Raw genomic sequence first — 25,463 nt, 5'->3', positions numbered from 1 at the left:
CTGTGACCAGTTGGGCTGAAATAATTGCTAGGCCTGTACAAAAAAAAAAGGGAGGTTAATTTCCTGAACCCGATTCGGCATATCCCAAATCAACCAAATCCCAGTTTCAGGAGTGGGATTCAGGGTTGACTTGATTCAGAAGAGCCAGATTTTTTTTGCTCCGAGGCATTTAAAGGGACCGAGGTGCGTTAAAATGCCCCCAGAGCCCCCAAACTGCTGATCCATAGAAAAGCTTCTCTCCCCAGGATCAGATTCGGCAGTGTAGAGATGGCTGGTTCAAACCTCGCTCCCTCACACAGCCCAATTGGGTCCAGTGGAGAGGCTTCTCTCCACAATTCAGGTGTTTGCTGGGCTGTGAGGGGTGGTTTGAAGCGCCTCCCCCACCCTCGCATAGTCCAACAAACAGCTGATGCTTGAAGATCTCTGAGGGTCAGCTGTTTCAGGCAATGCTTTTTGCACCTGAATCAAAGGCCGAATAGATTCAGCTGGTGAGATTTGGGTCCCGAATCAAACCAGGCTTGGCTAAAAACTCAGCATAAATTTGGGTTCCCCCCCTCCAAGTTTTGCCAAGGTGAATGCACACTCCTAATAATTGTACACCATTTCGACAGATCTGTACCTCGAAAATACCGTGCCTTACATTATTGCAGGAATAATTACATTTTCCCTCCGTGAGTGTTTGAAATAAATTGCAGTCTGAGCCCAATTCATTTTTTTAGAGCAATTATTAAATACTTGTGTATATTGTACTTTGTGGCAAACTGATAGACAAGATGCCAAAGGCGGCGAAGCCAAACACTTGCTCTTTAGACCCATGTCCATCATGGCTGCTCAAAACGACAGAGTAGTGACCCCCCTCCGGGAGACAACCTCCCCCTCCCAACAGCAGAATTCCCGGAGGGGTTAAAAGAGGCAGTGGTTTGCTCACTGCTCAGAAAACCATCTCTGGACTCGCACTATGGCAATCACTGCAGATCCATCTAACCCACTGGGCCATCAGTATGCGATGATTTTATGTTTCCCCCATTGTTCTATCAGTCTATGGAATGGTATGTCGTTCCCTTTATTCTAACGTTCTATCATTCTTCTGTGCTATTTGCTGTTATCACTGTATTATTGAGTTATCTGTAGCGTTCCTGTTTTAGGTAACCCTCCCCCTGAGCCTTCAGGGAGGGTGGGGAGGGCAGTATATAGATATAAACAAACAAATAAATAGTCAAATAGTTCAGTGGTCCCTATTAGGGCCATCAAATATTGATCCAAACAAAACAGGACGTCAGCATGAATGAGTGACACAATTTAATATGAAGTTATGCAACCATCTACCAAAGAAAAAATGCAGATTTCTATAAGATCTCTCCTGGATATTTTTTTTCAGTGAATAATAAATTTAAGCTCATTTACCATGTCTCCCTCTTTTTCTCTGTTCATGCACAGCTTTTGACACTCTTCCTTTTGACATATTCCACATTTTATTTTAAAAAATTAAGTTCTGCTTCCTACATCTAAGAAGTTTTAACTCCTCCCCTTACCCGTACCGACCTTCAAGTTATCTCAGGCCATTTTCTGCAAAGTCATGTCAGTATGACAATCTACTTCCTTTTTTCCCCCTGGTTTTGAAACTTTCCCCTTTTCACCCTTCAGGTGTATCCCCCAGCCCCAAGACTTCCTTACTAACACCATGTTTTCTTAAACGGAAGTAGTCCTGAATTTCCCCTCCTACTTTTGTTCCCAGTTTTCATTTTCATTTTTTCATGTGAATGAGTTTCTGTATCCTATGAAGAATTGCATCTAGTTTTCTCTGGCCAGGACCAAAAAGGCCCTTGTTGAGGCCAGGTGCGCCTCCCGAGGCCCCGGGGCCTTCAGCAAATTCATACCCACAGGGCAAAGTGCCTACCATCAGTTACTCAGTAAAGATCCTTGTGCCATGGTGGCAGCTGCTGCCAAAGCCATGCTTATAAAAATATGTACAGCCAATCAAATCTCCAGTGGCCAATCAGAAGCCTTTCTGGGCAAATGATCACATGGCCCACCTACTTTCTAAAATACGTTGGCAGGAGCCAGGAAACACATCAACAGGGGCCTTGGTGCCCACGACGCAGCCCCATTCAGTCCCATTTCAGAAATGAAATAGAATTTTTCATCCACTCTGATGAGATTTCATTGTGGACAGGGCTTACATTGTCACACCAGGCTGAGAGTTGAGATTTATGGACCCTGTTTCAAAACGTCCTTTAAAACAGTGGTCCCCAACCCCCGGTCCGGGGACCGGTACCGGTCCGAAGTTCCTCCTCGTCCTCCTCCTCGGCTGCTGCCTGGGGGGCTGCCCTGCCACTCTGCTGCCGGCTCACTTTGGTGCTCTCCAGCGGCTGCCATGGCTGGGGCTCCCCCTCAGTGTGGCACTGCACAGCTGTTGCTGGCAGCGCCCCCCAGCAGGCAGTGGGATGTCAGGGGCGCCGGCAGGAAAGCAAGTGGAGCAGGGGCTCAGGCGGTTATGAGCAAAAGACTCAGCAAAAGACTACCCCCTCCCCCGGGCCTCCCTAAAATTGTCAAGCATTGACCAGTCCCCAATGATAAAAAGGTTGGGGACCACTGCTTTAAAATATCTCTGTAAATTGTTTGAGAAACATGGAATGGCAAAATGTAAGGACTCTCCTGGTGAGAAGCTTCAATCTCCACAACACCCCGTGCAAGTTTGAAGATCTCTCCAGGGACCCTCTAAGTCCCCCAGTCACACCAAGACACGTCCATATTTGTTGGTGATCCAATTTCCAGACAGTAAATTTTGACAAAATGCAGATGTAATACTGTGGTCAGAAGAATTAAAGACCCAAAGGAGAGCCCTGCTGGACTCTCATTCAGTCTATAAGTTCCAAAGTTCTTTGAATGCATCACTGGATCCACTTGGCTGTCCCAACTCCTGTATTCCTCTTGTAGCCGACATATTTAGATGGTCCCAAACATACCGGTCATTCCTTTCTTGCTTTCGTCAATGACTACTAGGAAGAGAAGGCCCACTATAAGTCAATCTTTAAATCTTCTCGTTCTTTTTCCAGTTCTTTCAGATGTCTTTCTGCCTCGGCAGAGAACTGATTTAAACTTAGCCTAGGAAAAGAACCAAAGGAAAAAAGGTGACAAGTATATCATCATCCAATGAAATTTATTGGCAGGAGGTCCAAGACACAGGGCTCTTCCACATTCGCATTTTCCTTGCTCACATGTTCCTGCTGCTTTGGGCTTTTTCCCCCTGTTCCACATGTGGGGTTTTCCCCCTCTACTGGTCAATTTGATATTACAGAGGTTTATGTCTGGCATATCTCCCTGCAGATTTAGACTGAAGATTTTGATGCTGGACATAAACCGATGTAATATTGAATTGGCCAGTAGAGGGAGAGAAACACATGAAAAATAAATCAGTGGCAGCCCAACTCTCACAAGGTATATGGAACACATACCTGCTCATGGGCTCCTTGGTTCCCCTCTCTCAGATAGACACATACACAAACTCTTTCCCCCCCCCTCTCATTCCCTCCTGTCATTGGCCACCTTACTTCTCACTTGCCTGACCTTCTCCATGGTCCTTCCCTCTCTTTCAGACACACCCACACAAGTTCCTTCCCCCCCCCAGTCACTTCCCACCCTCACCACCTTTTCCTGTGGCTTATCTGACCTTCCTGGTCCCTGGCCCCTTTCTCAGAGAAACACCCAGACTCCTTTCTCCTTCCCACCTCACTCCACCCAAATACCCTCCCCCTCCCACATCCCCCAGCCCAAACTCCCTCCTCTTTCCCAGACTCACCCTAGTGGCTGTGCTGGCCCAGGCAGCCTACACACTGCCCCACAACTGCCCAGGCTTCGGGGGGAGCCAACGCTGGGCCACCAAGCCTCTGCACTGACTCGCAACTGCCCAGGCTTCAGGCAGGGCCAGCACTGAGCCACCAGGCCTCCGCACTGCCCCATGACTGCCCAGGCCTCAGGCGGAGCAAGCTGCCCAGGCCTCTTCTGGTGCGCTCCCTGGGGCAGGACTACAGACGTCACATCCGTAGTTATATCCGTTTCAGGGGGTGCACTAGAAGATGTGTTCCACATCAACAACAGGAACACACAGAGGAAAATGAGAATGTGGAAACAAACAAACAAAAGGTGAAATAGAACAGCATGAGTTATGCCTCTGTTTAACCATTAATCATTTAATCATGTTCTGAACCCATACCAGGAACACTGCAAACATAGGAAGCTATATAACAGCAAGTCAGATCATTGGTCCGCTTAACTCAGTACTGTCTGCTCTGATTGGCAGCTGCTCTCCAGAGCCTCAAGCAGAGAGAGGTCTTCTCCAATAGCTGCCTATTATTTGAAAACATCAGGAAGTTCCTTATCTAAATACGCTAGCTACATACCTCCCCCGATACCTCCTGTGGGGTATTTTATGCTATTAAACCACGTACACTACAGATCTTGCATGTTTCAACTGTCTGTGTGCACATCATAGAATCATAGAGTTAGAAGGGACCTCATGGGTCATCCAGTCCAACCCCCTGCACTATGCAGGACACACCTGCAAGACACACCTGCAAGAATAACCACAGACCAGATTGTACCTGATTTCTTTAAGAGGAGATTTCAAAATGAGACTGCGCATCTCCTCGTAGCAGAGATCCGTGAAAAAGTTGCCGTTCAAGTTCAGCAGCTGGAGGCTCGTGTTCCCGGCGAGAGCGGAGCAAAGATTTCTGCAGGAGGCGTCTGACAGACTATTTTCCCGGATCCTGCCAAACAGAAAGGCAAAGGGGGAAGTTTTGTGAGCTTCCTCAAATGTTGAAATGCTGGGCGGGGGCGGGGGGGTGTCGTGTTTCAAGTTCTCACAACTACCACCTTGAAGGATAAAGGGATCAATATGGAAATGTCCCTTTATAGATTTACTAGGGACAAAGCCCATTTGTAAAAATGGGCATGTAGAGGGTTGGGGAGAAGGCAGCGGGGGCGGGCACGGCGCAGGAAGGTCGACGGGCCTGGATGGCTCCAGGCTGGGTCTGGAGCTTCCAACCTGGCAAAGGGACAGCTTGGCCGTGGCGCGAAGCGCCTGGCGATTGGGCCCTCCGGTTGTCAATCCAGGGGGAAGGGGCCAATGGCTAGCCTTCCCCATCCCGGACAGGGCCCACCTCAAGGGCCCTTAGAGCTTTATTTCTACCGCTCCCGCAGAGCGGTTTAAAGATGGTGCAGCCTCATTTGGAATACCGTGTACACGTCTGGTCAGTGTCTCCAAAAGAACCTTGCAAAATTGGGAAATGTAGAGAGGAGGGCAACCAGGACGATTTGGGGTTGCAGCACCTTCCCTGTGAGGAAAGGATGAAGAGTCTGGGACTTTTCAGGTCAGAAAAGAGACAACTAAGTGGGGATGGGACACGATAGAGGTGTATAAAATTATGCATGGGGCGGAGAGAGTTGACAAAGAGAAATTTTCCTCCTTCCCCCAAAATACAACAACTCAAGGTCATCCAATGAAGCTCATGGGCTGTAGGTACAGGATGGACAAAAGGAAATACTTTATTATTTATTATTTATTTATTATTTATTTATTACACAGAGATTGATTATAATGTGGGATTATCTGACAGAGGATGTAGGGATGGGCACAGGAATTAACAGCTTTAAAAGGAATTAGATAGGTTCATGGAGGACAAGTCTATCAATGGGGAACCTCCACATTCAGAAGCACTAAACCTCTGAATCCCAGAGCCAGGAGGCAACCTCGGGAAAGGGAACTGTTGACCCCCCAGAAGAACTGGTTGGCCACTGTGTGAGACAAGGTGCTAGATGAGACAGCCCACTGGCCTTATCCAGCAGGGCTCTTTTAACTGTCCTGAACCTATATGGGGAGGGGTGGTATACAAATTAAATATGACATTATCTTCTTAAATGCTTATGATGAAATGAAAGGCCATTTCCCCAAGAAATTATCAGATAGCACTTTGGGACTTCAAAAAAATAACATATCAGTATAACAAGTTTATCTTGACATGCCGTCCACCCCCCCCCCCCCGGGGCTGCCCGCCACCTGCATCTGCTCTCCCATCTTCTTAGGGAATTAACCCAGGGTTGTGAATTTCTCCGAGGTTGGGAGTTTCCTGGAGATCTGGAGATGGAGACTGTGGAGGGCAGGGGTCTTGGGGGGGGGGGAGATGCCACAGAGTCTGCCTTCCAAAGCTTCCATTTTTTATAATTAATTAATTAATTAATTAATTAATTAATTAATTAATTAGATTTGTATACCGCAAGCTCCCAGACCAGGCGGCTCATGGCAGGTCTCCAGGGAAATTGATCTCTGTAGTCCGTAATTCTGAAGGATCTCCAGGGGGGGGGGATTCGAGAGGCTGGTATCCCTAGAAACTTTCAAAAGATCTCTGCCTGTTTGCAACTCTGGCCAAAACTTTTATTCACCTGCTGTTTTCTACCTAGAAAACCCCAAACCAACCGTGATATTTTTTTTAACAGCAGAGGAGGAAAAAGTTAAAAATTAGTCTTCTCCGTTAACTTATAGTCCGTTTGTTTTCACTCCTCAGCTTTTCCAAGATGGGTAAGTTCTTGGCAAGGCGCTTTGTAGCATTGTTTCCTAAATTCTGAATCAGGACTCTAAAGTTGGTTGCAAGGCCTCTGAAATTGGATCACGTAATCATAGAATCACAGAGTTGGAAGGGGCCCTACAGGCCATAGCTAAAGGTAAAGGTATCCCCTGTGCAAGCACCGAGTCATGTCTGATCCTTGGGGTGACGCCGTCCAGCGTTTTCATGGCAGACTCAATACGGGGTGGTTTGCCAGTGCCTTCTCCCAGTCTATACCGTTTACCCCCCAGCAAGCTGGGTACTCATTTTACCAACCTCGGAAGGATGGAAGGCTGAGTCAACCTTGAGCTGGCAGCTGGGATCGAACTCCCAGCCACATGGACAGAGCTTCAGACAGCATGTCGGCTGCCTTACCACTCTGGGCCACAAGAGGCTCTTATTCAGGCCATACCCCTGCTCAATTTAGGATCAGCCTTAATCCTTGGGCAGTCAATTCCGCTGCTGAAGTACTCTGACTGTGAATCTTTCCCCCTGATATCTAGCTGGTACCGTTCTACACGTAGTTTAAAGACATAACTGCAGGTCCTCTCCTCTGCTGCCAATAGGAATAGCTCCTTGTCCTCCTTCAAGGGACCACCTTTCAGATCCTTCAAGAGAGCCATCCTGTCCCCTCTCAGCCTCCTCTTCTCCAGGCTGAACGTTCCCAAGTCCCTCTGCCTTTCCTCACAGGGCTTGGTCCACAGGCCCCGGATCAGCCTCGTTACTCTCCTGTTAACCTTCTCCATTTTGTCCACATCCTCCCAGATACCTGCCTCCTGTTCTTTCCATGGCTCTCTTTTGTATCTTAGAAACCAAGACCTGACCAGGTGTGGGCAGTGAACTCTGGTTTGTTTCTTTGTTTCATTGTCTGTTTGTTTCTTTGTCTGGGATGGATCCTGGCTTGTACTTCTGTGTTTCTTTGCATGCACCAAAGTGATTGTCACTTACACCAGTTCCCTTATCTTGCACTGTGGAGAGCTGAATGCCTCCAACAGATGGGCAAGGCCTTCGTTCTGCAGTTTGTTTTTGGTCAGATCAAGCTTCAGGACGGACCGATTCTCCAGCAGAGCCAAGCCCAGGTCTCTGCAGCATGGTTCGGTGAAGGCATTCTTTGCCAAACTGGAGAAAAGAGGCCAGAAACAGAAGAAGGAAGTGAGGGGAGTGGGAAAAAAGCAATTCAAGTCATTCAGTACAGAGCTGGTATCCCTGAGAATTTTAATTCTGTTTACTGAAGCCTCCAAAGTTTCTAGTCCCCAGAGTTCAAATATCTGCCAAAGCTGCCAGAATTTAAGGGGAAGAAACATCTATGGACAGCTTGGATCCTCTGGAGGGGCAACAACAGGCCAGAGAGGCTGAGGCCTTTCCCTGATAAGAATATCAAGAGAGCCCTGCTCTCAGACCAGGGAGGGTCCCTCCAGTCCAGCCTCCTGCCTCACCCAGGGGCCAGCCAGTCCCTCTGCAGGGCCAGCAACAGGGCAGGGAGGGCGAGGCCTTCCCCTCCTAAGGACACAGGAGAGCCCTGCTGGGTCAGACCAGGGAGGGTCCCTCCAGTCCAGCCTCCTGCCTCACCCAGGGGCCAGCCAGTCCCTCTGCAGGGCCAGCAACAGGGCAGGGAGGCCGGGGCCTTCCCCTTATAAGGACACAGGAGAGCCCTGCTGGGTCAGACCAGGGAGGGTCCCTCCAGTCCAGCCTCCTGCCTCACCCAGGGGCCAGCCAGTCCCTCTGCAGGGCCAGCAACAGGGCAGGGAGGACGAGGCCTTCCCCTCATAAGAACATCACTGGAACCCTACCGGATCAGATCAGTGGGCCACCTAGTCCCGCATCCTGCCTCATATGGTGGCCAGCCAGTTCCTCTGGACAGCCAACAAACAACATGGTGAAGTAGCCGAGGCCTTCCCCTTACAACCCCTGCTGGATCAGACCAGTGGTCCATCTAGTCCACATACTGGCCAACCACTTCCAGGTGACATCACCATGTCTTGTTATTCTTCCAGGTCTAGTTGAATTCTGGTTAAGTTCGGGGGGGGGAGAGACAAAGTACATCGGGAAAGCAGGGGACCCCTGCCTTGACCAGTAGACCTGGCAACTCTAAACTAACATCAGCCGCTACTTCCTGTTACACAAGCAATACCTCAGGCTCTCCAGTTTGCAGTCTGAACGCTTCAAGGCACAAGCAATATCCTTCATCGCGGCATCCCTCAGATCATTGTTGCAGAGACTGCGAAGAAAGGACAAAGGACACAAGGGCATTAGGCATTTGCTGTGCTCAAAATGTCCATCCTTCTCTCAGATCTACCTCTGTGGCCCTGGAGACTCCATAGGGGATCCCTGCCAGGGGATATATGCACGTACCAAGTGAGAGCTCAAAGGCACACAAAAGAGCATTCCTTTGACTGATTCTCCTGTTTATATTTCTGTTAAGGATTGTCAGGAATACAGAATTTGAAACGGGCACGTTGGGTTCTGTGGTTCGGACGTGGGCTGGATCTGCACAGAGCTTTTATTCCAATCCCTGGTCGATTCAGTCCCTGCCGTCTCCACTGAATGCGATTTCCATTTTGATTTGGGGCGATTTAAATGTTCCCTCTGCAACAAGCATGATTGATCCGGAGTGACCCTATTTTCTCCCCACAATATTCTGGAGTGGATAGCACCCTCAATATTTGAAAAATTTGGCATGAGAAAGCATGCAGCTCTGCGCTTTTCCCCAAACTAACTTGCTGCTGAGCCACAGAAAAGCCCTGATTGGCTAAGGTGGCAGTTCAAAGGCTTCCTAGTTCTCAGGTTGCAAGCTCGCCTTAAAGGGGAAGCCCCAAGTTCTCTCGGCAGAATCTCCAGAAGCCCTAACTTCTCTTGGCAAAGATTTGTTTTTTTTTCTCCCTCCTCTGCTGTCTCCAATCCTCTCCCCCCCCCCTTTCAAGAAAAGAAAGAGGCTCCTGCTGCACTTGGCTCCCCCCACACACACACACACACACATACTTCTGAGCTTCCCTAACCACGTGCAGAACACTTTTCTGTTTAAATGCGGAGGGGGGAAGAGGAAGACCCGAGATCAAATTGATCTGAATTCAGCAGGATCCCCAATGGAATAAAAAAAAGTAACTGCAGAATCAGCCCTGGTCTGGTGAGTTATTATGGTCTGGATGTGAAAGTCTCAAAGACCCCTTCAGACATTTGGGTGGGAATAAAACCCATCTGTGTGATTAACAAGCAAGATGGTGCTTTTGGATTGTCCAAGTTTGGTATAAAAACGGGAAAATTAACACATGAATCTGTCATACAATGATTCAAACCATCAGTCTACCAGCATAAGAACAATAGAAAAGACTTGCTGGATCAGACCGGTGGTCCATCCAGTCCAGCATCTTCTCTCACACATTACTGAATAATAACCAGAGCTTCCCCTATTTAACTTCCAAGACCTGACGAGATCTAGCTAGCCTGGTCCATCCGGGTCAAGGCAAGAGACACGCAGAGGTAGGTTGCCGTTGCCCGCCTCTGCGTAGCAACCCTGGACATCCTTAGTGGTACGAACCACAGTTGAACCGGACCCGCAGCTGAACCTGTTTAGCTTTCAAGATCTGATGAGATCGGTCTAACCTGAGCCCCCCAGGTCTGCGATGTCTCGTTTCGATCAGAAAAATCCCTCCCACTGAGGGTAACTAGGAATACCGAAGCGGGTATAGGGGAGCAAGACAGCAGACGATTTTGCAGATGGACTCTGTCCTTAACATTGCATGCCGCCCTCCCGGTTTAAGATCGTCCCTACATTTCCCTTTGCTACATTTACCTCAGTTCTCTGACCCTGTGTAGCTGAGGGCCCAGTCTTTGCAACCCTTCCACCTGGATGAAGCAAGAGTCAAGGTTGAGGCACGCGATCTCTTTGCAGCAGCTGAGGATGAAGGCAAGGATGATGCAATCGACAGGCATGAGGAACAGCTCTGAGAAGTCCATGCGGGAAGCCTCATCCACTGCCTGACGCACGAGCGGGGCATTGTGAGCCTCGAAAAGGTAGTGGAAGACGTTCATGGCCTTCTTTTTGTTTTCTGTGCCTTTTTTCCTGCCCCCCGTGGCCAGGCTCATCCAAACGTTCCAGTCCATCTCGGCGAGCCATTCAATGACGCGCTTGGTGGTCACTGCGGAGAACTTCCCCAGGTTCTCCTCCAGGGGTGCCCTGGTGGCAGGGTGGGAGAGGCCAAAGAGGAAACGAGAGAAAATTTCATATTCCCCACCTTGGTTACGCTGAGCTGCCGCCATGACGTCCCCAAAATTCTTCTCGTTGAAGTCCAAATAATGGACAAGAGCCGCAAAGAACTCTTGAACCGTGAGGTGAACGAAGGAATAGGTGACCGGAGAGACCGAGACGTCAGCTTGGATGTTCTCCACCAGGAAAGCCGTGAGGAAAGGAGACCCGTCCAGTCCGAAGGCCTCCAAATGGTTTCGGTCAAAGATGAAGACATGGTTGTTGAGCCCATAATCGGCCAACCAGCCCAGCTTTATCAGCATCTCTCGCGCCTCCGGCGGTTTGGGGAGCGGCCGGCTGTGGTTGACCAACATGTGTTTGATGTAGCTCACAAAGAGCTGAGTCACGGTTTTCGGAAGGGGTTGAGGCTGGCCCATCTTGGAGACATAGCAAGGCTGCAACGCGGTGCAGGTGATCCAACAGTAGGAGGGATTGTAGCAGAGAGTGTAGAGAACTTGGCTGTCCCTCACGTAGGCCAAGGCTGACTTGGCGACCACATCGTCTTCGAAGAAGTTGCGGAAGTACCTTTCTCGTTCCTGGGAAAGGAAGCCCACGATGCTGACCACTCGGTGGAGGACTCCGGTCTCCAAACGGACGAGTTTGTTTGGCCGGCTGGTCAGGAGGACGGAGCAGCCTTTGAGAAGCGTCTGTTTAATCAAGCTGGCCACAATCATGCTGACCGGTTTCACGTCTCCCACATGGGTGCAGAGGTTTTGGAACTGGTTCCGGCTCAAATCCAGGTCCTCGTTGCACTCATCCAAGCCATCAAAGATAAACAGCAGTTTCTTTGGCTCCTGTAGAAGCCTTGGAAGGTTGGTGCGTAAGTGGGGGTACCCCCGTTGGATCAGCTGTTCCAGGCTGGTCATCGGCCCCAAGGCGTTGAGGTCTCGGAATTTGAAGAGGAACACAAAGGTGAATTTCTGGTAATGTCTCCCCGTGGCCCAGTCAAACACGAACTTCTGCATGAGAGTCGTCTTGCCCACCCCGGCCACCCCGCTCACCATCACCGACTGGGGCAAGCGCCCGGATCGGAAACACCAACGGAAAAGGCGATCCAGCGTGATCCGCTCCAATTCGGCCTGTGTTTTGTGGCGGAGGCGATATTCGTTCAGTTCGCCGGCGGCCGCCAGAGCCTCATGTTCCTCAAAGCTCTGTTTCCTGAAGTGGACATCGGAGACCATTTTTACCTCTACGTAGCGACTGAGAATGGGGAAACTCTGCCCTTCGGACTGATGGCGGCGGCCACTTTCTTTCAGCATCTTGGTTTGTTCCCTGAGAATATCTTTCTGTTCGTCCTGGCAAGCTGGGCAGAAGAGAGCAAAATAATAATTTAGCGTTGTCAAGTCACGGCTGACCTATGGTGACCCTCGTGTGGATATCTAGGCAAGAGACATTGCCTGCCTCTGCAGAGGAGCCTCAGTCTTCTTGGGGGTCTCCCATCAAACGGACCTTGCTTTATTAATTATATGTTAAACCAGGGGTAGTCAAACTGCGGCCCTCCAGATGTCCATGGACTACAATTCCCAGAAGCCCCTGCCAGCATTCGCTGGCAGGGGCTTCTGGGAATTGTAGTCCATGGACATCTGGAGGACCGCACTTTGACTACCCGTGTGTTACACCATCCAACAGTTGGTGACACCCCCATATTATTCCTCTCATTCGGCAGAACAGTAAGAGCCATCTGGGTGGCAGTGGGGGAGGCCCTTGATGTTGGTATATTTGCTTAAAAGGCCTCAAAAAAAGAGCCTCTTGTGGCGCAGAGTGGTAGGGCAGCCGTCTGAAAGCTTTGCCCATGAGGCTGGGAGTTCAATCCCAGCAGCCGGCTCAAGGTTGACTCAGCCTTCCATCCTTCCGAGGTGGGTAAAATGAGTACCCAGCTTGCTGGGGGGTAAACGGTCATGACTGGGGAAGGCACTGGCAAACCACCCCGTATTGAGTCTGCCATGAAAACGCCAGAGGGCGTCACCCCAAGGGTCAGACATGACTTGGTGCTTGCACAGGGGATACTTTTACCTTTACCTTTAAAAGGCCTCAGCCATAAGCTTAGAGCAGTGGTTCTCCACCTTCCTAATGCCCCGACCCTTTAATACAATTCCTCTTGTTGTGGTGACCCCCGACCATAAAATTAAGCAAGTGTTCTTTCACAGAAATTAAACCGAAACTGACCAATGGTGTGAAGATCCATGGTTCAGGATTGTATAGAAATTAGGTTTTTTCCAAGGTTTCTCAGGTCAGTTCTGCCTCTGGTCCCACCGAGCTGTGCCATCACCTGGAGCGCCTGGCGGGAGACTGTGCTGCACCCACTCAGGAAACCCTTCCAGGGCTGTCAAGAAACCCCAGGCTTTCCCAAAACCCTGGTTGAGAAAACCCGCCCGAGTACCTTCAACTTCCGGATCAAGGTTGTATCCAGACTCATTCAGGAGAATTTCTTCCAACAGTGCATTACCTTTGGGAGACACAGAAGAGCAATTGTTGGCAATGACGTTGGATGAAGTCTTACTTCCCACCCCCCGCCAAGCAAAGCATTTGAACATCTAGGCCACGTCCATGCAGTGATGGATTTCTCATGGTTGCCACAACTGCAGAGGCCTGTGATGGCCGCAGAATAGCCACCCCCTGCGTTTCCCCGCATTTCCTTGGAAGCAGCCATTTCCCACCCCCAGGCATGGCCGGATCATTCTTCAGTCTCCCCATTCTGCACACGTTGGATAATGCACTTTCAATGCACTTCAGAAGTAGATTATCCTGTTCTGCACAGGAAAACCCAGCTGTAAAAGCACTTTGAAAGTGCATTATCCAATGTGTGCAGAATAGGCCCAGAAGTGCAGCAGAGGGGGCTGCCAGTTGCCTTCCTGTCTGAGTTGCTGATCCAGGCTTCTCTCCTCCCAGGAACGGGGCACACTCATCGCAGCAATTGACAGAAACACACAGCAGAGGGCAGATGACTCTCAGGATCCAAAAGTAAGCATTTGGATTTGGGTGATTAAGAAGGGTACCCAGTCCTCTCATTTTAATTCAGCAAAACTAATCGGTGTGTTAATAAGATTGAACCGCGTTCCTCTTTGTACTGCTTTCCCCATAAAAACTGCCCCCTTCCTATTTGTCCTGATTTTTAAGCCATAAAGGTAAAGGTATCCCCTGTGCAAGAACTGGGTCATGTCTGACCCTTGGGGTGACGCCCTCTAGCGTTTTCATGGCAGACTCAATACGGGGTGGTTTGCCAGTGCCTTCCCCAGTCATTACCGTTTACCCCCCAGCAAGCTGGGCACTCATTTTACCAACCTCGGAAGGATGGAAGGCTGAGTTGACCTTGAGCCGGCTGCTGGGATTGAACTCCCAACCTCATGGGCAGAGCTTTCAGACTGCATGTCTGCTGCCTTACCACTCTGCACCACAAGAGGCTCTTAAGCCATAGAGTAGTGCAGGGTAAATGTCAATCCTAAAGTTGCCAACCTCCAGGTGAGGGCTGGAGATCTCCAGAGATTAGAACTAATCTTCAGGCAACAGAGCTCAGTTCTGCTGAAGGAAAATGGCCACTTTGGAAGGTGGATTCTATGGTATTTATGGTATGCTTTAGGATGCTTTGGGCTGATCCTACGTTGAGCAGGGGGTTGGACTGGATGGCCTGTGTGGCCCCTTCCAACTCTATGATTCTATGATCCTATGTATTATGTCCCATGGAAGTCCCTCCTCTTGAAACCCTCCCCAGGTCCCAGCCCCAAAATCTTCAGGTATTTTCTAACCTGGAACGGCAGCCCTAGTTAACTCTTCCCACCAACACAGCTGCTATTACCACCTTTAAAAACTTGAGAGAGTCCAAGTGTTGATCCTGTTCAATTCAGTCACCAAAGACAGGAAAAATGCCTTTCACAAGCTTTCCTGATTTCTCACTGTTCAGGGGAAGAAGGAGCAGGAAACGGAACCTTACCGTTTTGGAGGATTTCCTCCACAATCCCATGGAGGTTGGGGTGAGACCACCTGCTCCTCAGAGCAAAGAAACTCTTCCAAAGCCCAACAGCCGTGGCTTGGCTCTCTGTGAGAATGTAGTTCACCAGAGTCTCTGCTGCTTTTGTTGCATCTTGATATTTCTCCAGGTCGGCGTAAGTCTAAACGGGACACAGCAAAGTCAAGATAGCCAGCTGCTCCCACAGACACAACCACCTACTCTTGAGGAGAAACAGACAACCCTACCATCTGGCTACCAAACCAAGTCTGCGTCTGGTGGCACCTTAAAGACCAACAAAGTTTGGAAGTGTAAACAATTCCCAGGGTTGTTTTATCATATGTGGTGGACTTGTTGTAAGGCGAAAAAAATTGGACTCAGACGTTAAATCTGTGGGTCAAGGACCACGGAGGCACTGGAATTTTCCAGCTATTATTTATCTCAGCTCATGGTACACTGAACTAAAAACCACTGAACAAATATACAAGTCAGAATAAAAGAACCTCCCATGGTTGCAGGCGATGGAATACCTGATTGGTTTTAAATGATTTGATCCCTAGTGGATCTGGCCATGCACTGTCCAATCCAGGTGCAGCAGTTGCCTTTGAATCTACTGGCTCCTACAGGGAGATCAACCAGGCACAAGCCAATCAGCAGAACAGGACTACGATCCCACCTTAGATCTCAAGCTCTGGTCCTTGTCAGATTCATAGGCACAACGACAGATTCACACGTATGTATGAAAGATCTTGAAGATTAATGTTCAAATGAGACCAGAGATATTTTTCCTTGGACTAATGGACAGAAATGCAGAAAAAAATAGGGACATTGTTCTTATATATGATAACAGCTGCAGGAATATTATGGGTGCAGAACTGGAAAAATGAGAAGATACCTATAATTGAAGATTGGATATTAAAATTAAGAGAATTCGCAGAAATGGCAAAACTCAGCACCGATAGGAGAGAAATCAACATCTTTTGAAATAGAACAGAAACTTCTTATAGACTTCTTGCATTCTCATGACAAAAATGATTTGCTAACTGAAGGATTTAATGATTAAATGAGGGGATACTGAATAATGTATAGATTAATCTATATAGAAATGTCAAATAACTTTAAATGGGATTTTTAAAAACTATAAATGGGTATTTTAATGCATTTTAATGGGTATGATCAATGTAAGACTGATGAATTGTACTTTATGCGATTTTTGTATGTCTGTTCCTTCTATTTTTTTAAGTTCTTTCTTTCCCTTGTTCTTGTTATCTTAAACCTTTTTGGCCCTGGCCCCTACCTGGTGAAATGAGCTCCAGGAAGAGCTAAGGGAGCTAACCCAGTTCTGCAGGGCCTGCAAAACAGAGCTCTTCCACCAGGCATTTGGTTGAAGTCAGGAGGAAGAAAGATTCCTGGAGGCCTGGCAGTTCAGGGAAGGCAGGACTGGCCTTGGAAGATTAGTGTAGGCAGCACAACAGCTGCCTGGGCCTCTGGGGTCAGCCTTGGCCTTCTCTGCTAGCTGCCTCCCTTCCTCTTCTGATGTGCTCCCTGGAGCAGGACTACAGACATCACATCCATAGTCATTTCCATTACAGGGGGCGCGCCAGAAGATGTGTTCCACTTCAAAAAAAATCTGCCTCAGAGTTTTGGCCGAAATGCAGAGCATCGCCCTCCCCAATGACCTCGGGGTGCCGACATCATTTCTGGGTGAGGTCAGCACATCAGGATGTTCTTCCTGCAAAAGCAGCTGGGGGGGGTTCCCCTGCTTTCTGAAACCCCCAAAATGAGGGAAGCAATGCCAAACAAAGGATATCTGGCATCCCTATTTGTCACTGAGCACTGGCCCTTCCCCTGACTTATAAGGAAACTCAAAGCACCGTTACCTGAGCTTGCGGATGTGTGATGACCTGCCGGCTTGTCAATTCCTGGAGCACTATGGGAATGTCATTTTCAATGACGCAGATGAACTCCGGGCGGAAATGTTCACTCAGCAGCCGCAGCTGACCAGACGTGAAATTCCTCAGGTAATAGGCAAAGGCTTCAACATCCACTGAGGAGACAGGGTAGTGATCACAAAACTTGCCATCTTACATGTGCTAGAGAATTTTTCTTCCCTGCAACTGCAGTAGCCGGACTCTCAGTCGCATCAATAGGGAAGCGGCAAGAATTACCAGGTGTGGAGAGAGCTTGGTGAAGTTGAGTAGCTTAGTAAATAGAAGGCAGCTGGAAGAATTTACGGACTGTTGGGAATTCTTTCTGGATTTCATGGACCAATAAAGCTAAATATCCCTTAATGCAGTGGTCCCCAACCACCGGGCCGCGGCTCCCTCTCCCCGCTCCCCCCCCCCGCAGTGAGAAACTTCCCTAGTCCGCAAGCAAATCGGCCGCCAAAGCAGCCGATTAGCTTGCGCCCCGGCAAGCTTCTTTCTGCAGGAGGGGGGGAGAGGAAAGCGCAGCCATGCATGGCTGAAAACGCTCATGCGCGGACCTGCCGCGCATGCACACATGCGCTAAATTGCCTCGCATGCACGTTTGCAGCCGCACATGGCGCAAACGCGCATGCGTGGACCTGCCGCGCATGCACACATGCACTAAATAGCCTCACATGCACGTTTGCAGCCGCACATGGCGCAAACGCACATGCGTGGACCTGCCACGCATGCGTGTTTGTGCATGGGCTGCCGCACATGCACAGCGCCCGGATTGCCCTCCCCCCACACTGGTCCGCAGCCTAAAAAAGGTTGCGGACCACTGCCTTAATGTATTTTATCATTTTTATGGGAAGTGAACAATAAATCAGAAATAATATTTTGAATACTTTAAATGAGGAACACTTGCAGCTGAGCTAGCAACAAAGAAGACACGGGGAATACTCTGTATAATGTTTTGATAAAACTTGAAATGTAATATGTGATAATACAATATGTCATCTACATTACCGGTTATACATGTATTATTTGGTGAGGCCGACTCACCCATAACACCTACAGGTCGTCCCACCCCAGACTGAGAGATCGAACCTACCAAGGGAGTGTCAAGTTACTGTTGAAATATTGTTCCAGTTGTTCTAGTTCAGGGGTAGTCAAACTGCGGCCCTCCATGGTCTATAATTCCCAGGAGCCCCTGCCAGCATTTGCTGGCAGGGGCCTCCTGGGAATTGTAGTCCATGGACATCTGGAGGGCCGCAGTTTGACTACCCCTGTTCTAGTTGATATGTTATTGTTATGTTGTTATACTGATTTTGAGAGTGTTCTATGTAACACTCCAAAATGTTTTATGTAAACCGCCCAGAGCTGTAGGGAAGGGCGGTATAAAAATCTAAATGAATGAATGGATGAATAAATAAACATTTTTTGTTTCTTGTATTTCATATTCTGTATTTCACATTTCTTCTATATTTGTTCTTTATTTGGAAAAATAAAAATATATATTATTATTGAGACAAAAAAGATTTGCCATGTCAGGATAGCTATCCTGTGCGGTGCCAACCTCCTGGTGGTGACTGGAGATCTCCTGTTTTTACAATTCATCTCCAGGCAACAGCGATCAGCTCCCCTGAATTAAAGGGCTGCTCTGGAAGGTGACTCTATGGCATTACACCCCCATTGAAGCCCCTCCTCTCGCCAAACCTCACCCTCCTCAGGCTCCACCTCCAAAATTACCAGGTATTTCCCAATCTGGAGCCGGTAACCCCACTGCCCTGAAATAATCATTAACTCTATGGAACGGGGGGGGGGGGGAGGGGTTAGGTTTCCAGCCATTATCTCCACACCAGAAGAAATCATCTCTTTTCATTAGCTGCATACCAGGAATTAAACTGAGTGAATACACTTACAGCGTCTTGGCTCTCATCACGAGGGCCATGAAAATATTATCCTTCCAGTCCCTTAGAAAGCGAGTTGAAAACTTTTTATTTCCTTGGGTCTTTTAAGGGAAATGAATTTCTCCAAATTTGGTTTTGATGGTGGCCCCCGGGCCATTCAGAAGTGGAAAGCAACACTTTTCAAAATTAATTACCCACATAAAACCTCAGCATCCATCATTCATCTTAAAATAACTCGTAGTTCAGGGGGTTGAATCTCAATGGATTGTAAGTGGGATGCTAACTTAGCCCGTACCATTTCCTTTACAGAGAACAGGCAGGGGAGTCATAGTCCTCCTTTGCTCTTTGAATGCCTGTTTTGGAAGGCTGAGAATGTTTCTTTATTAAAATTGCATTTTAAAAAAGCAATAAAGCTGCATTTAGAATAAGCGGGGTGAGTCTGCTATTATAACAGATCTCCAAATGATAGAGAGAGCAGTTCCCCCGGAGAAAAGGGGGGACTCTATGGTTTTGTACCCTGCCAAAGTCCACCATGCCCCACCCTTCCCAGGTTCCACCCCCCAAATCTCCAGTTCTTTCCCGACCCGGAGCTGGCAACCCAGTAGCAATAAACCTTCCCATGAATTTTCTTGAGCTTTCATGGCACAACTCCATCACTAAACGTGTCTCAGGTGGGATATAAATCTAATCTGAGGATGATCTGGGGCCAAGGGACCAAGCCCTATGAAGATAGGTTGAGGGACTTGGGAATGTTCAGCCTGGAGAAAAGGAGGTTGAGAGGGGACATGATAGCCCTCTTTAAGTATTTGAAAGGTTGTCACTTGGAGGAGGACAGGTTGCTGTTTACGTTAGCTGCAGAGGAGAGGACACGCAGTAATGGGTTTAAACTACAACGATATAGGCTAGATATCAGGAAAAAGTTTTTCACAGTCAGAGTAGTTCAGCAGTGGAATAGGCTGCCTAAGGAATCATAGAATCCTAGAGTTGGAAGGGGCCATCCAGGCCATCTAGTCCAACCCCCTGCTCTACGTAGGATCAACCCTAACCATCCTAAAGCATCCAAGAAAAGTGTGTATCCAACCTTTGCTTGAAGACTGCCAGTGAGGGGGAGTTCAACCTCACTGGAGGTGTTGAGCTCTCCCTCACTGGCAGTCTTCAAGCAAGTCTTCAAGTGGATACACACTTTTCTTGGATGCTTCAGGATGCTTTGGGCTGATCCTGCATTGAGCAAGGGGTTGGATTAGATGCCCTGTGTGGCCTTTTCCAACTCTATGATTCTATGATCTTGCTTGTGCCATGTTGTCACATATACTTTTGTAACCCCATTTATCCATGGCCCCTTCCAACTCTACGATTCTATGATTCTATGATTCGAATCCAGCCTTTCTCAAAGTTTTTCACCATCAAGAAACCCCTGATACATTCTTCAGCATCTGAGAAACACCAGAAGTAGGGCAATCATGCAGAATATGGTTGGGAAGGGGTTGGTCATTTGGGCAGGTGGGGGGGTTGACATGACCATATATGGTCATCTCCCCTGATAAATGATTAAGAAATTTAAAAATATATATTAAAATTAATTAACTCCCACCCATTCAGCAAACCCTTCCAGGGCCATGAAGAATCCCTAGTTGAGAAAGCCTGTTCTGATCAATAAATGGATTCTGAAACGGAGAACCCGCTCATGGTGAGGGCCGGTCATAGGTCAACACACACAAAGGCCTACCTTCGGTTACGGGACCTCGGGTGTCCATGGACATTTTGGAAAGGCCCTAGCTCTGAAGTCCGTCCAAGGAGCCTGAGGGAGAGAGAAAGAAAATGACAAATTTGCATCAGGGAAACTGTTCACTTGGATCTTTTTCGCCCTTTTCCAAAGAAATGACATCCAAATTATCTGACCCTACAGCTGGAGGCCCACAGACATTGTGGTTTTGATACTGCTTTCCAGAAAGGAAGCTTTCCACTACTTTCGATAGAGAGTGATTACAACATGGAATTTGCAGCCAAAAGAGGTGGTGATGGCCACAGGTAACCTGCTTTAAAAGAGGATTGTATAGATTCATGGAGGATATGTGTGTCCATGGCTATGAGCCACGGTGACTAAAGTAGGACCTGCATGTTCAGAGGCAGTCAACCTGTGAATACCAGTTCTTATTTTTGCATGCTACCTAAGAAGCAATCTAACCATGACTAGAAGGGAGGCCGAGATTCACCTCACAAACATTGATACTTCTCATGGATACTTTAGGCCAGGGGTTCTCAACCCCTGGTCCGCAGCCCGATACCGGGCCGCAAAGGCCATGGTACCGGGCCGCCAGCGGCTGCGCCTGCCTCCCCCCCGCAGCGAAAGGGGGGGAAGAGGCAGGCACGGCCGGCGGCACACCAGCGACACAAACGCGCACGCGCGGAGCTGCCGCGCATGCGTGTTTGCGCCCCCTGTTGGCAAAAACGCGCACGCGTGGCAGCTCTGCGCATGCACGTTAGCGCCACCTAGTGGCGAAAATGTGCATGCGCGGCAACTGCACGTGCGCGTTCACATGCAGCTACGGCGGCCGGGCCGCCGGCTCTCTTCCACCCTCGGAGGCGGTCCCCGACTACAAGAAGGTTGGGGACCGCTGCTTTAGGCTGATCCTGCATGGATCAGGGGGTTGGACTAGATGGCCTGCAGGGTACCTTCCAGCTCTGTGATTCTATGATCCCATGCAGAGAGGGTTCCCTCAAAGTTTCATCAGAGCCAGCTAAGGTGGCCAGCTAGGTTGAAAAATCCCTGGAGGTTGGGAGGAGGCAGCACAGCCTGAGAAGAACAGGGTTTGGGGACGAAAGAGTCCTAGTCAATCCTTCAAAGCAGCTATTTTCTCCAAGAGACCTGATCTCTCTTAGACCGTTTACGCACTCGAGGTTTCGTGCCAGGCTGTAGGCTGGAGTTTTAGTCATGGCAGGTTGCCCCACCTCTTCCTGCACCCACATGGGGGAGCATTTGGCCTGGTGTGCCTCATCCGCCCCTGATTTGTGCTCCTGCATGGGAGCTGGGGCAGTGAAGTTCCCAGTGCATAAATGGTCTTAGGGAGCCCTAGCTGGGGGATGAGCGGAAGGACACCAACCTGAATTTCAGCCGGGCAAGCCTTCGGGAAGCAGGCCCATCAGGTCCGCTCTCCGGCAGCACCAAGGATCCAGTTGGAGATCCACCGGACAAAGAGCTGCTCTGTCTCCTCTGCAGCGGGAGGAGGAGACTGCAGAAGGGCTGAGAACTGCTGGGGGAGGAAATAAAAAGCTGTTTATTCAGCCAGGTGATGTCACTTTCAACAGCCTGCGCTGGAACAGGAAGCAGGAATGCTGCCCAAGATGGTTCGTTTGTTCTGCGGTCATGGTGCTAAAGTTGACCGGAGTGCGGATCTGTGCTCTGGAAAATCCCCTTCTGCCATGGAAGCGTAATTGGCTAGCTTGGACTGGTAGGGTTGCCCCCATGGACGCCAGCCTCCAGGTGGAAAATAGAAGATCTAAAGAGAAACCAGAGTATATGCTGCTTTTCTCTACCCGAAGGAGTCTCAAAGCGGCTTATAGTATTACTGGTATTACTGTAGAAGAAGAAGAGTTGGTTCTTATATGCTGCTTTTTTCTACCCGAAGGAGGCTCAAAGTGGCTTACAATCTCCTTCCCTTTCCTCTCCCCACAACAGACACCCTGTGAGGGAGATGAGGCTGAGAGAGCCCTGAGATAGAAGAAGAAGAAGAAGAAGAAGAAGAAGAAGAAGAAGAAGAAGAAGAAGAAGAGTTGGTTTTATATGAAGCTTTTCTCTACCTGAAGGAGTCTCAAAGCAACTTCCCTTCCTCTCCCCACAACAGACACCCTGTGAGGTGGGTGAGCCTGAGAGAGCACTGAGATTACTGAAGAAGAGTTGGTTCTTAGATGCTGCTTTTCTCTACCCGAAGGAAGCTCAAAGTGGCTTGCAACCACCTTCCCTTTCCTCTCCCCACAACAGACACCCTGTGGGGTGGGTAAGGCTGAGAAAGCCCTGATATTCCTGCTCAGTCAGAACAGCTTTTATCAATGCCCTGGCGAGCCCAAGGTCACCCAGCTGGCTGCATGTGGCGGGGGGGGGGTGCAGAATCAAACCCGGCATGCCAGATTAGAAGTCCACACTCCTAACCACTACACTGGCTCCAAACTAAAGTAAATAATGCTTCCAAAAGTGCAAAATAGTTATTTATAAAGTATAATCAACAATAACCAAACAATATTGTAAGTTTGTGTATAATAATCCAATTCAACAAGTGTAATACAAAAGACTAGTTCAGGCAACAATTCAACAGGTTAGTTCCAACTGAAGTCCAAACAAAATCCGGTAGTCCCCCGTTTCGCAGGGTTGCTTCTCCCGTGGACCTACAGTGGACCCAGGTGAAACAATGTAATAGTACAAGGTCTGAAGAATGTGCAATTTATAATTTTAAAAGAGTCATGAACATTAATACAATTCTTACCTAACAGAAGTAATAATATCATCAAGTTCCTCAAGGGAATCAATAACAAACCTAAAAGAATTCTCCAAAAAGGGAACTAATTCCATAATGAAAAATAACTCCATTGGAATGATGCATTTGTTATAAGGATTGTATAAAACAGAACAAAAATCAGCACTTATTCTTTCATCAATGGTGCTTTTTCAAGCTGTTTGGTTATTATGATTGTCTTGATGATATGTTATAAACCAGGGGTAGTCAACCTGTGGTCCTCCAGATGTCCATGGACTACAATTCCCATGAGCCCCTGCCAGAATTTGCTGGCAGGGGCTCATGGGAATTGTAGTCCATGGACATCTGGAGGACCACAGGTTGACTACCCCTGTTATAAATGACCACGTTGCACTTTTGGAGGCATTATTTACTATAGTCTCAGAGTCAGGATTACATAGCTCCTTTTTTTCCCTGGTAACCTCTAGATGGGATCTAGGGACCCCCCGGAATGACTGCTCATCCTCAGACGACAGAGATCGGTTCCCCTGGACGAAAGGGATGGTTTGGAAGGAGGACACCATGGCACTGTACCCTACTGGGGTTCCTGTCCTCCCCAGGCTCCATCCACAAACTTCCAGGAATTTCGCAATCTGGATCTGGCCACCCTACCCTTCCATCCTCTGTCCGTCCTACTAAACCTATCCTGGCCTGTTAGATTCCCAGCCAGCCTGCACGCAGCTCACCGGCCACATATGGTTGGGGCTGTCAGCACCAGGTTGAGAAATACCCGGAGATTCGTGGGGCGGAGTCCGCAAAGAGCGCGGTTTGTTTCAGCAAAGGACCTACGCAGGGCACAAAGTCACAGAGGCAGTCTGAAGCAGCCATTTTCTCCCGGGGAACTGATCGCTATTGTCTGGAAAGCAATTACCCCTCACGGTTGATCAATTTTTTTGCCACCCAGAGGCTTGCAACCCTAATGACAACAGCCTACTTAGTGGTGGGCCCACACGTGGAATGCCCAGGTTAGCCTTGGCAGACCTGGGAAGCTAAGCAGGGTCAGCCACGGTTAGCATTTTGAAGGGAGACCACGAAGGAAGTTGAGGCCGTGGTGAACCTCCTCTGAGCATCTCTTGCTTCAAACAGCCTCTGGGCTCCCCATGATCAGCTGTAAATTGCTGGCCCTTTTCACCACCATCAATGGTCAGATAAACCTTCCATCCGGCATGCCTATCTAGTACAGCAAAAGCCGGGGAGGGGGCATAGCCTAGCACCTGAAAGGAGGCAGTATCGGAGGGGTGGGCTGCCTTTCAGGGGACTGTTTCCGTACAATCCCAAAGCCATTTGCTTGATGGAATCGACCCGCAGAGAAGAAAAGAGACATACCTTGTGGAGCTCCAGCCAGCTGCCTGTCTCTCATAGCCACACCTATGGACTCTTGCCCCTTATCTCTCTGCCTTGCCGTGGGTGGAGGCTGGCAGTTATGGGTGCAGTTCCACCGCACACACCTTATGGGGGAGGGCAACGGCCACGCTGCACCGGCTTTCACTTTCCTGGCTCCAGAAGTAGGTTCCCGGACAAGGACGGAAGTAAAGTTTTGGTCCCAGTTTCCTCAAGGTATAAATATGTACCTGCAGCAGGGCCAGCATGGTGCAGTGGTTAAGGGTAAAGGTAAAGGTATCCCCTGTGCAAGTACCGAGTCATGTCTGACCCTCCAGCGTTTTCATGGCAGACTCAATACGGGGTGGTTTGCCAGTGCCTTCCCCAGTCATGACCGTTTACCCCCCAGCAAGCTGGGTCATTTTACCGACCTCGGAAGGATGGAAGGCTGAGTCAACCTTGAGCCGGCTGCTGGGATCGAACTCCCAGCCTCATGGGCAGAGCTTTCAGACTGCATTTCTGCTGCCTTACCACCCTGCGCCACAAGAGGCTCTACGTGGTGGTTAAGAGTAGTGGCTTCTTAACTGGTGAGCCAGGTTTGATTCCCCGCTCCCCCCAATGCAGCCAGCTGGCTGATCCTGGGCTTGTCATAGGCCTGATAGTGCTGTTCTCCCAGAGCAGACCTGTCAGAGCTCTCTCAGCCCCACCTACCTCACAGGGTGTCTGTGGAAGGCGATTGTAAGCCACTTTGAGATAACCATCCGACTGGCCTTGACCAGGGCCAGGGCCTTTTCGGTACTGGCCCCTACCTGGTGGAATGAGCTCTTCCACCAGGTCTATATGGCCCCCCTTCCAGGCACCTTGTGGCGTTTTGCAATCTGATATCTGCACTCTCCGCCTTCTCACTCCGTTATAAGTTGGTTTTTGGAGCAATTTGATACATTTTTTTGCCGTATTTTGTTTTTGGCTTGATTACAACTGTGATTTTATGTCTGTTTTTTTGTCATCTACCTTTCCCCAGGACTTAAGG

General features: G+C 49.0%; 1 protein-coding gene across 2 annotated transcripts; it reads right to left on the bottom strand.

Moving 5' to 3' along the window:
• Positions 1-1,282: 1,282 nt before the first annotated feature.
• LOC143830611 (NACHT, LRR and PYD domains-containing protein 12-like) lies at positions 1,283-24,482 on the bottom strand. 2 transcript variants are annotated; one of them, XM_077323338.1, is made up of 11 exons: positions 24,440-24,482; positions 21,707-21,856; positions 20,332-20,403; positions 16,666-16,832; positions 14,771-14,948; positions 13,223-13,288; positions 10,390-12,145; positions 8,731-8,817; positions 7,548-7,718; positions 4,602-4,766; positions 1,283-3,105 (listed from the first exon to the last, which is right to left on the bottom strand). In XM_077323338.1, exons 3-11 carry the CDS (start codon positions 20,363-20,365, stop codon positions 3,018-3,020), a joined length of 2,712 nt encoding a protein of 903 aa, XP_077179453.1. In that variant the 5' UTR covers positions 20,366-20,403; positions 21,707-21,856; positions 24,440-24,482; the 3' UTR covers positions 1,283-3,017. The 2 variants fall into 2 exon arrangements, with proteins under 2 accessions (XP_077179453.1, XP_077179461.1); XM_077323346.1 differs by having other exon boundaries at positions 21,707-21,853; positions 24,440-24,460.
• Between the last annotated feature and the right edge of the window lie 981 nt (positions 24,483-25,463).

The sequence above is a fragment of the Paroedura picta genome, chromosome 1 (assembly GCF_049243985.1).
Source record: "Paroedura picta isolate Pp20150507F chromosome 1, Ppicta_v3.0, whole genome shotgun sequence".
Lineage (NCBI taxonomy): Eukaryota > Metazoa > Chordata > Lepidosauria > Squamata > Gekkonidae > Paroedura > Paroedura picta.
The sequence above is the reverse complement of the archived record's forward strand: the minus strand, read 5'-3'. Positions and strand labels throughout refer to the sequence as shown.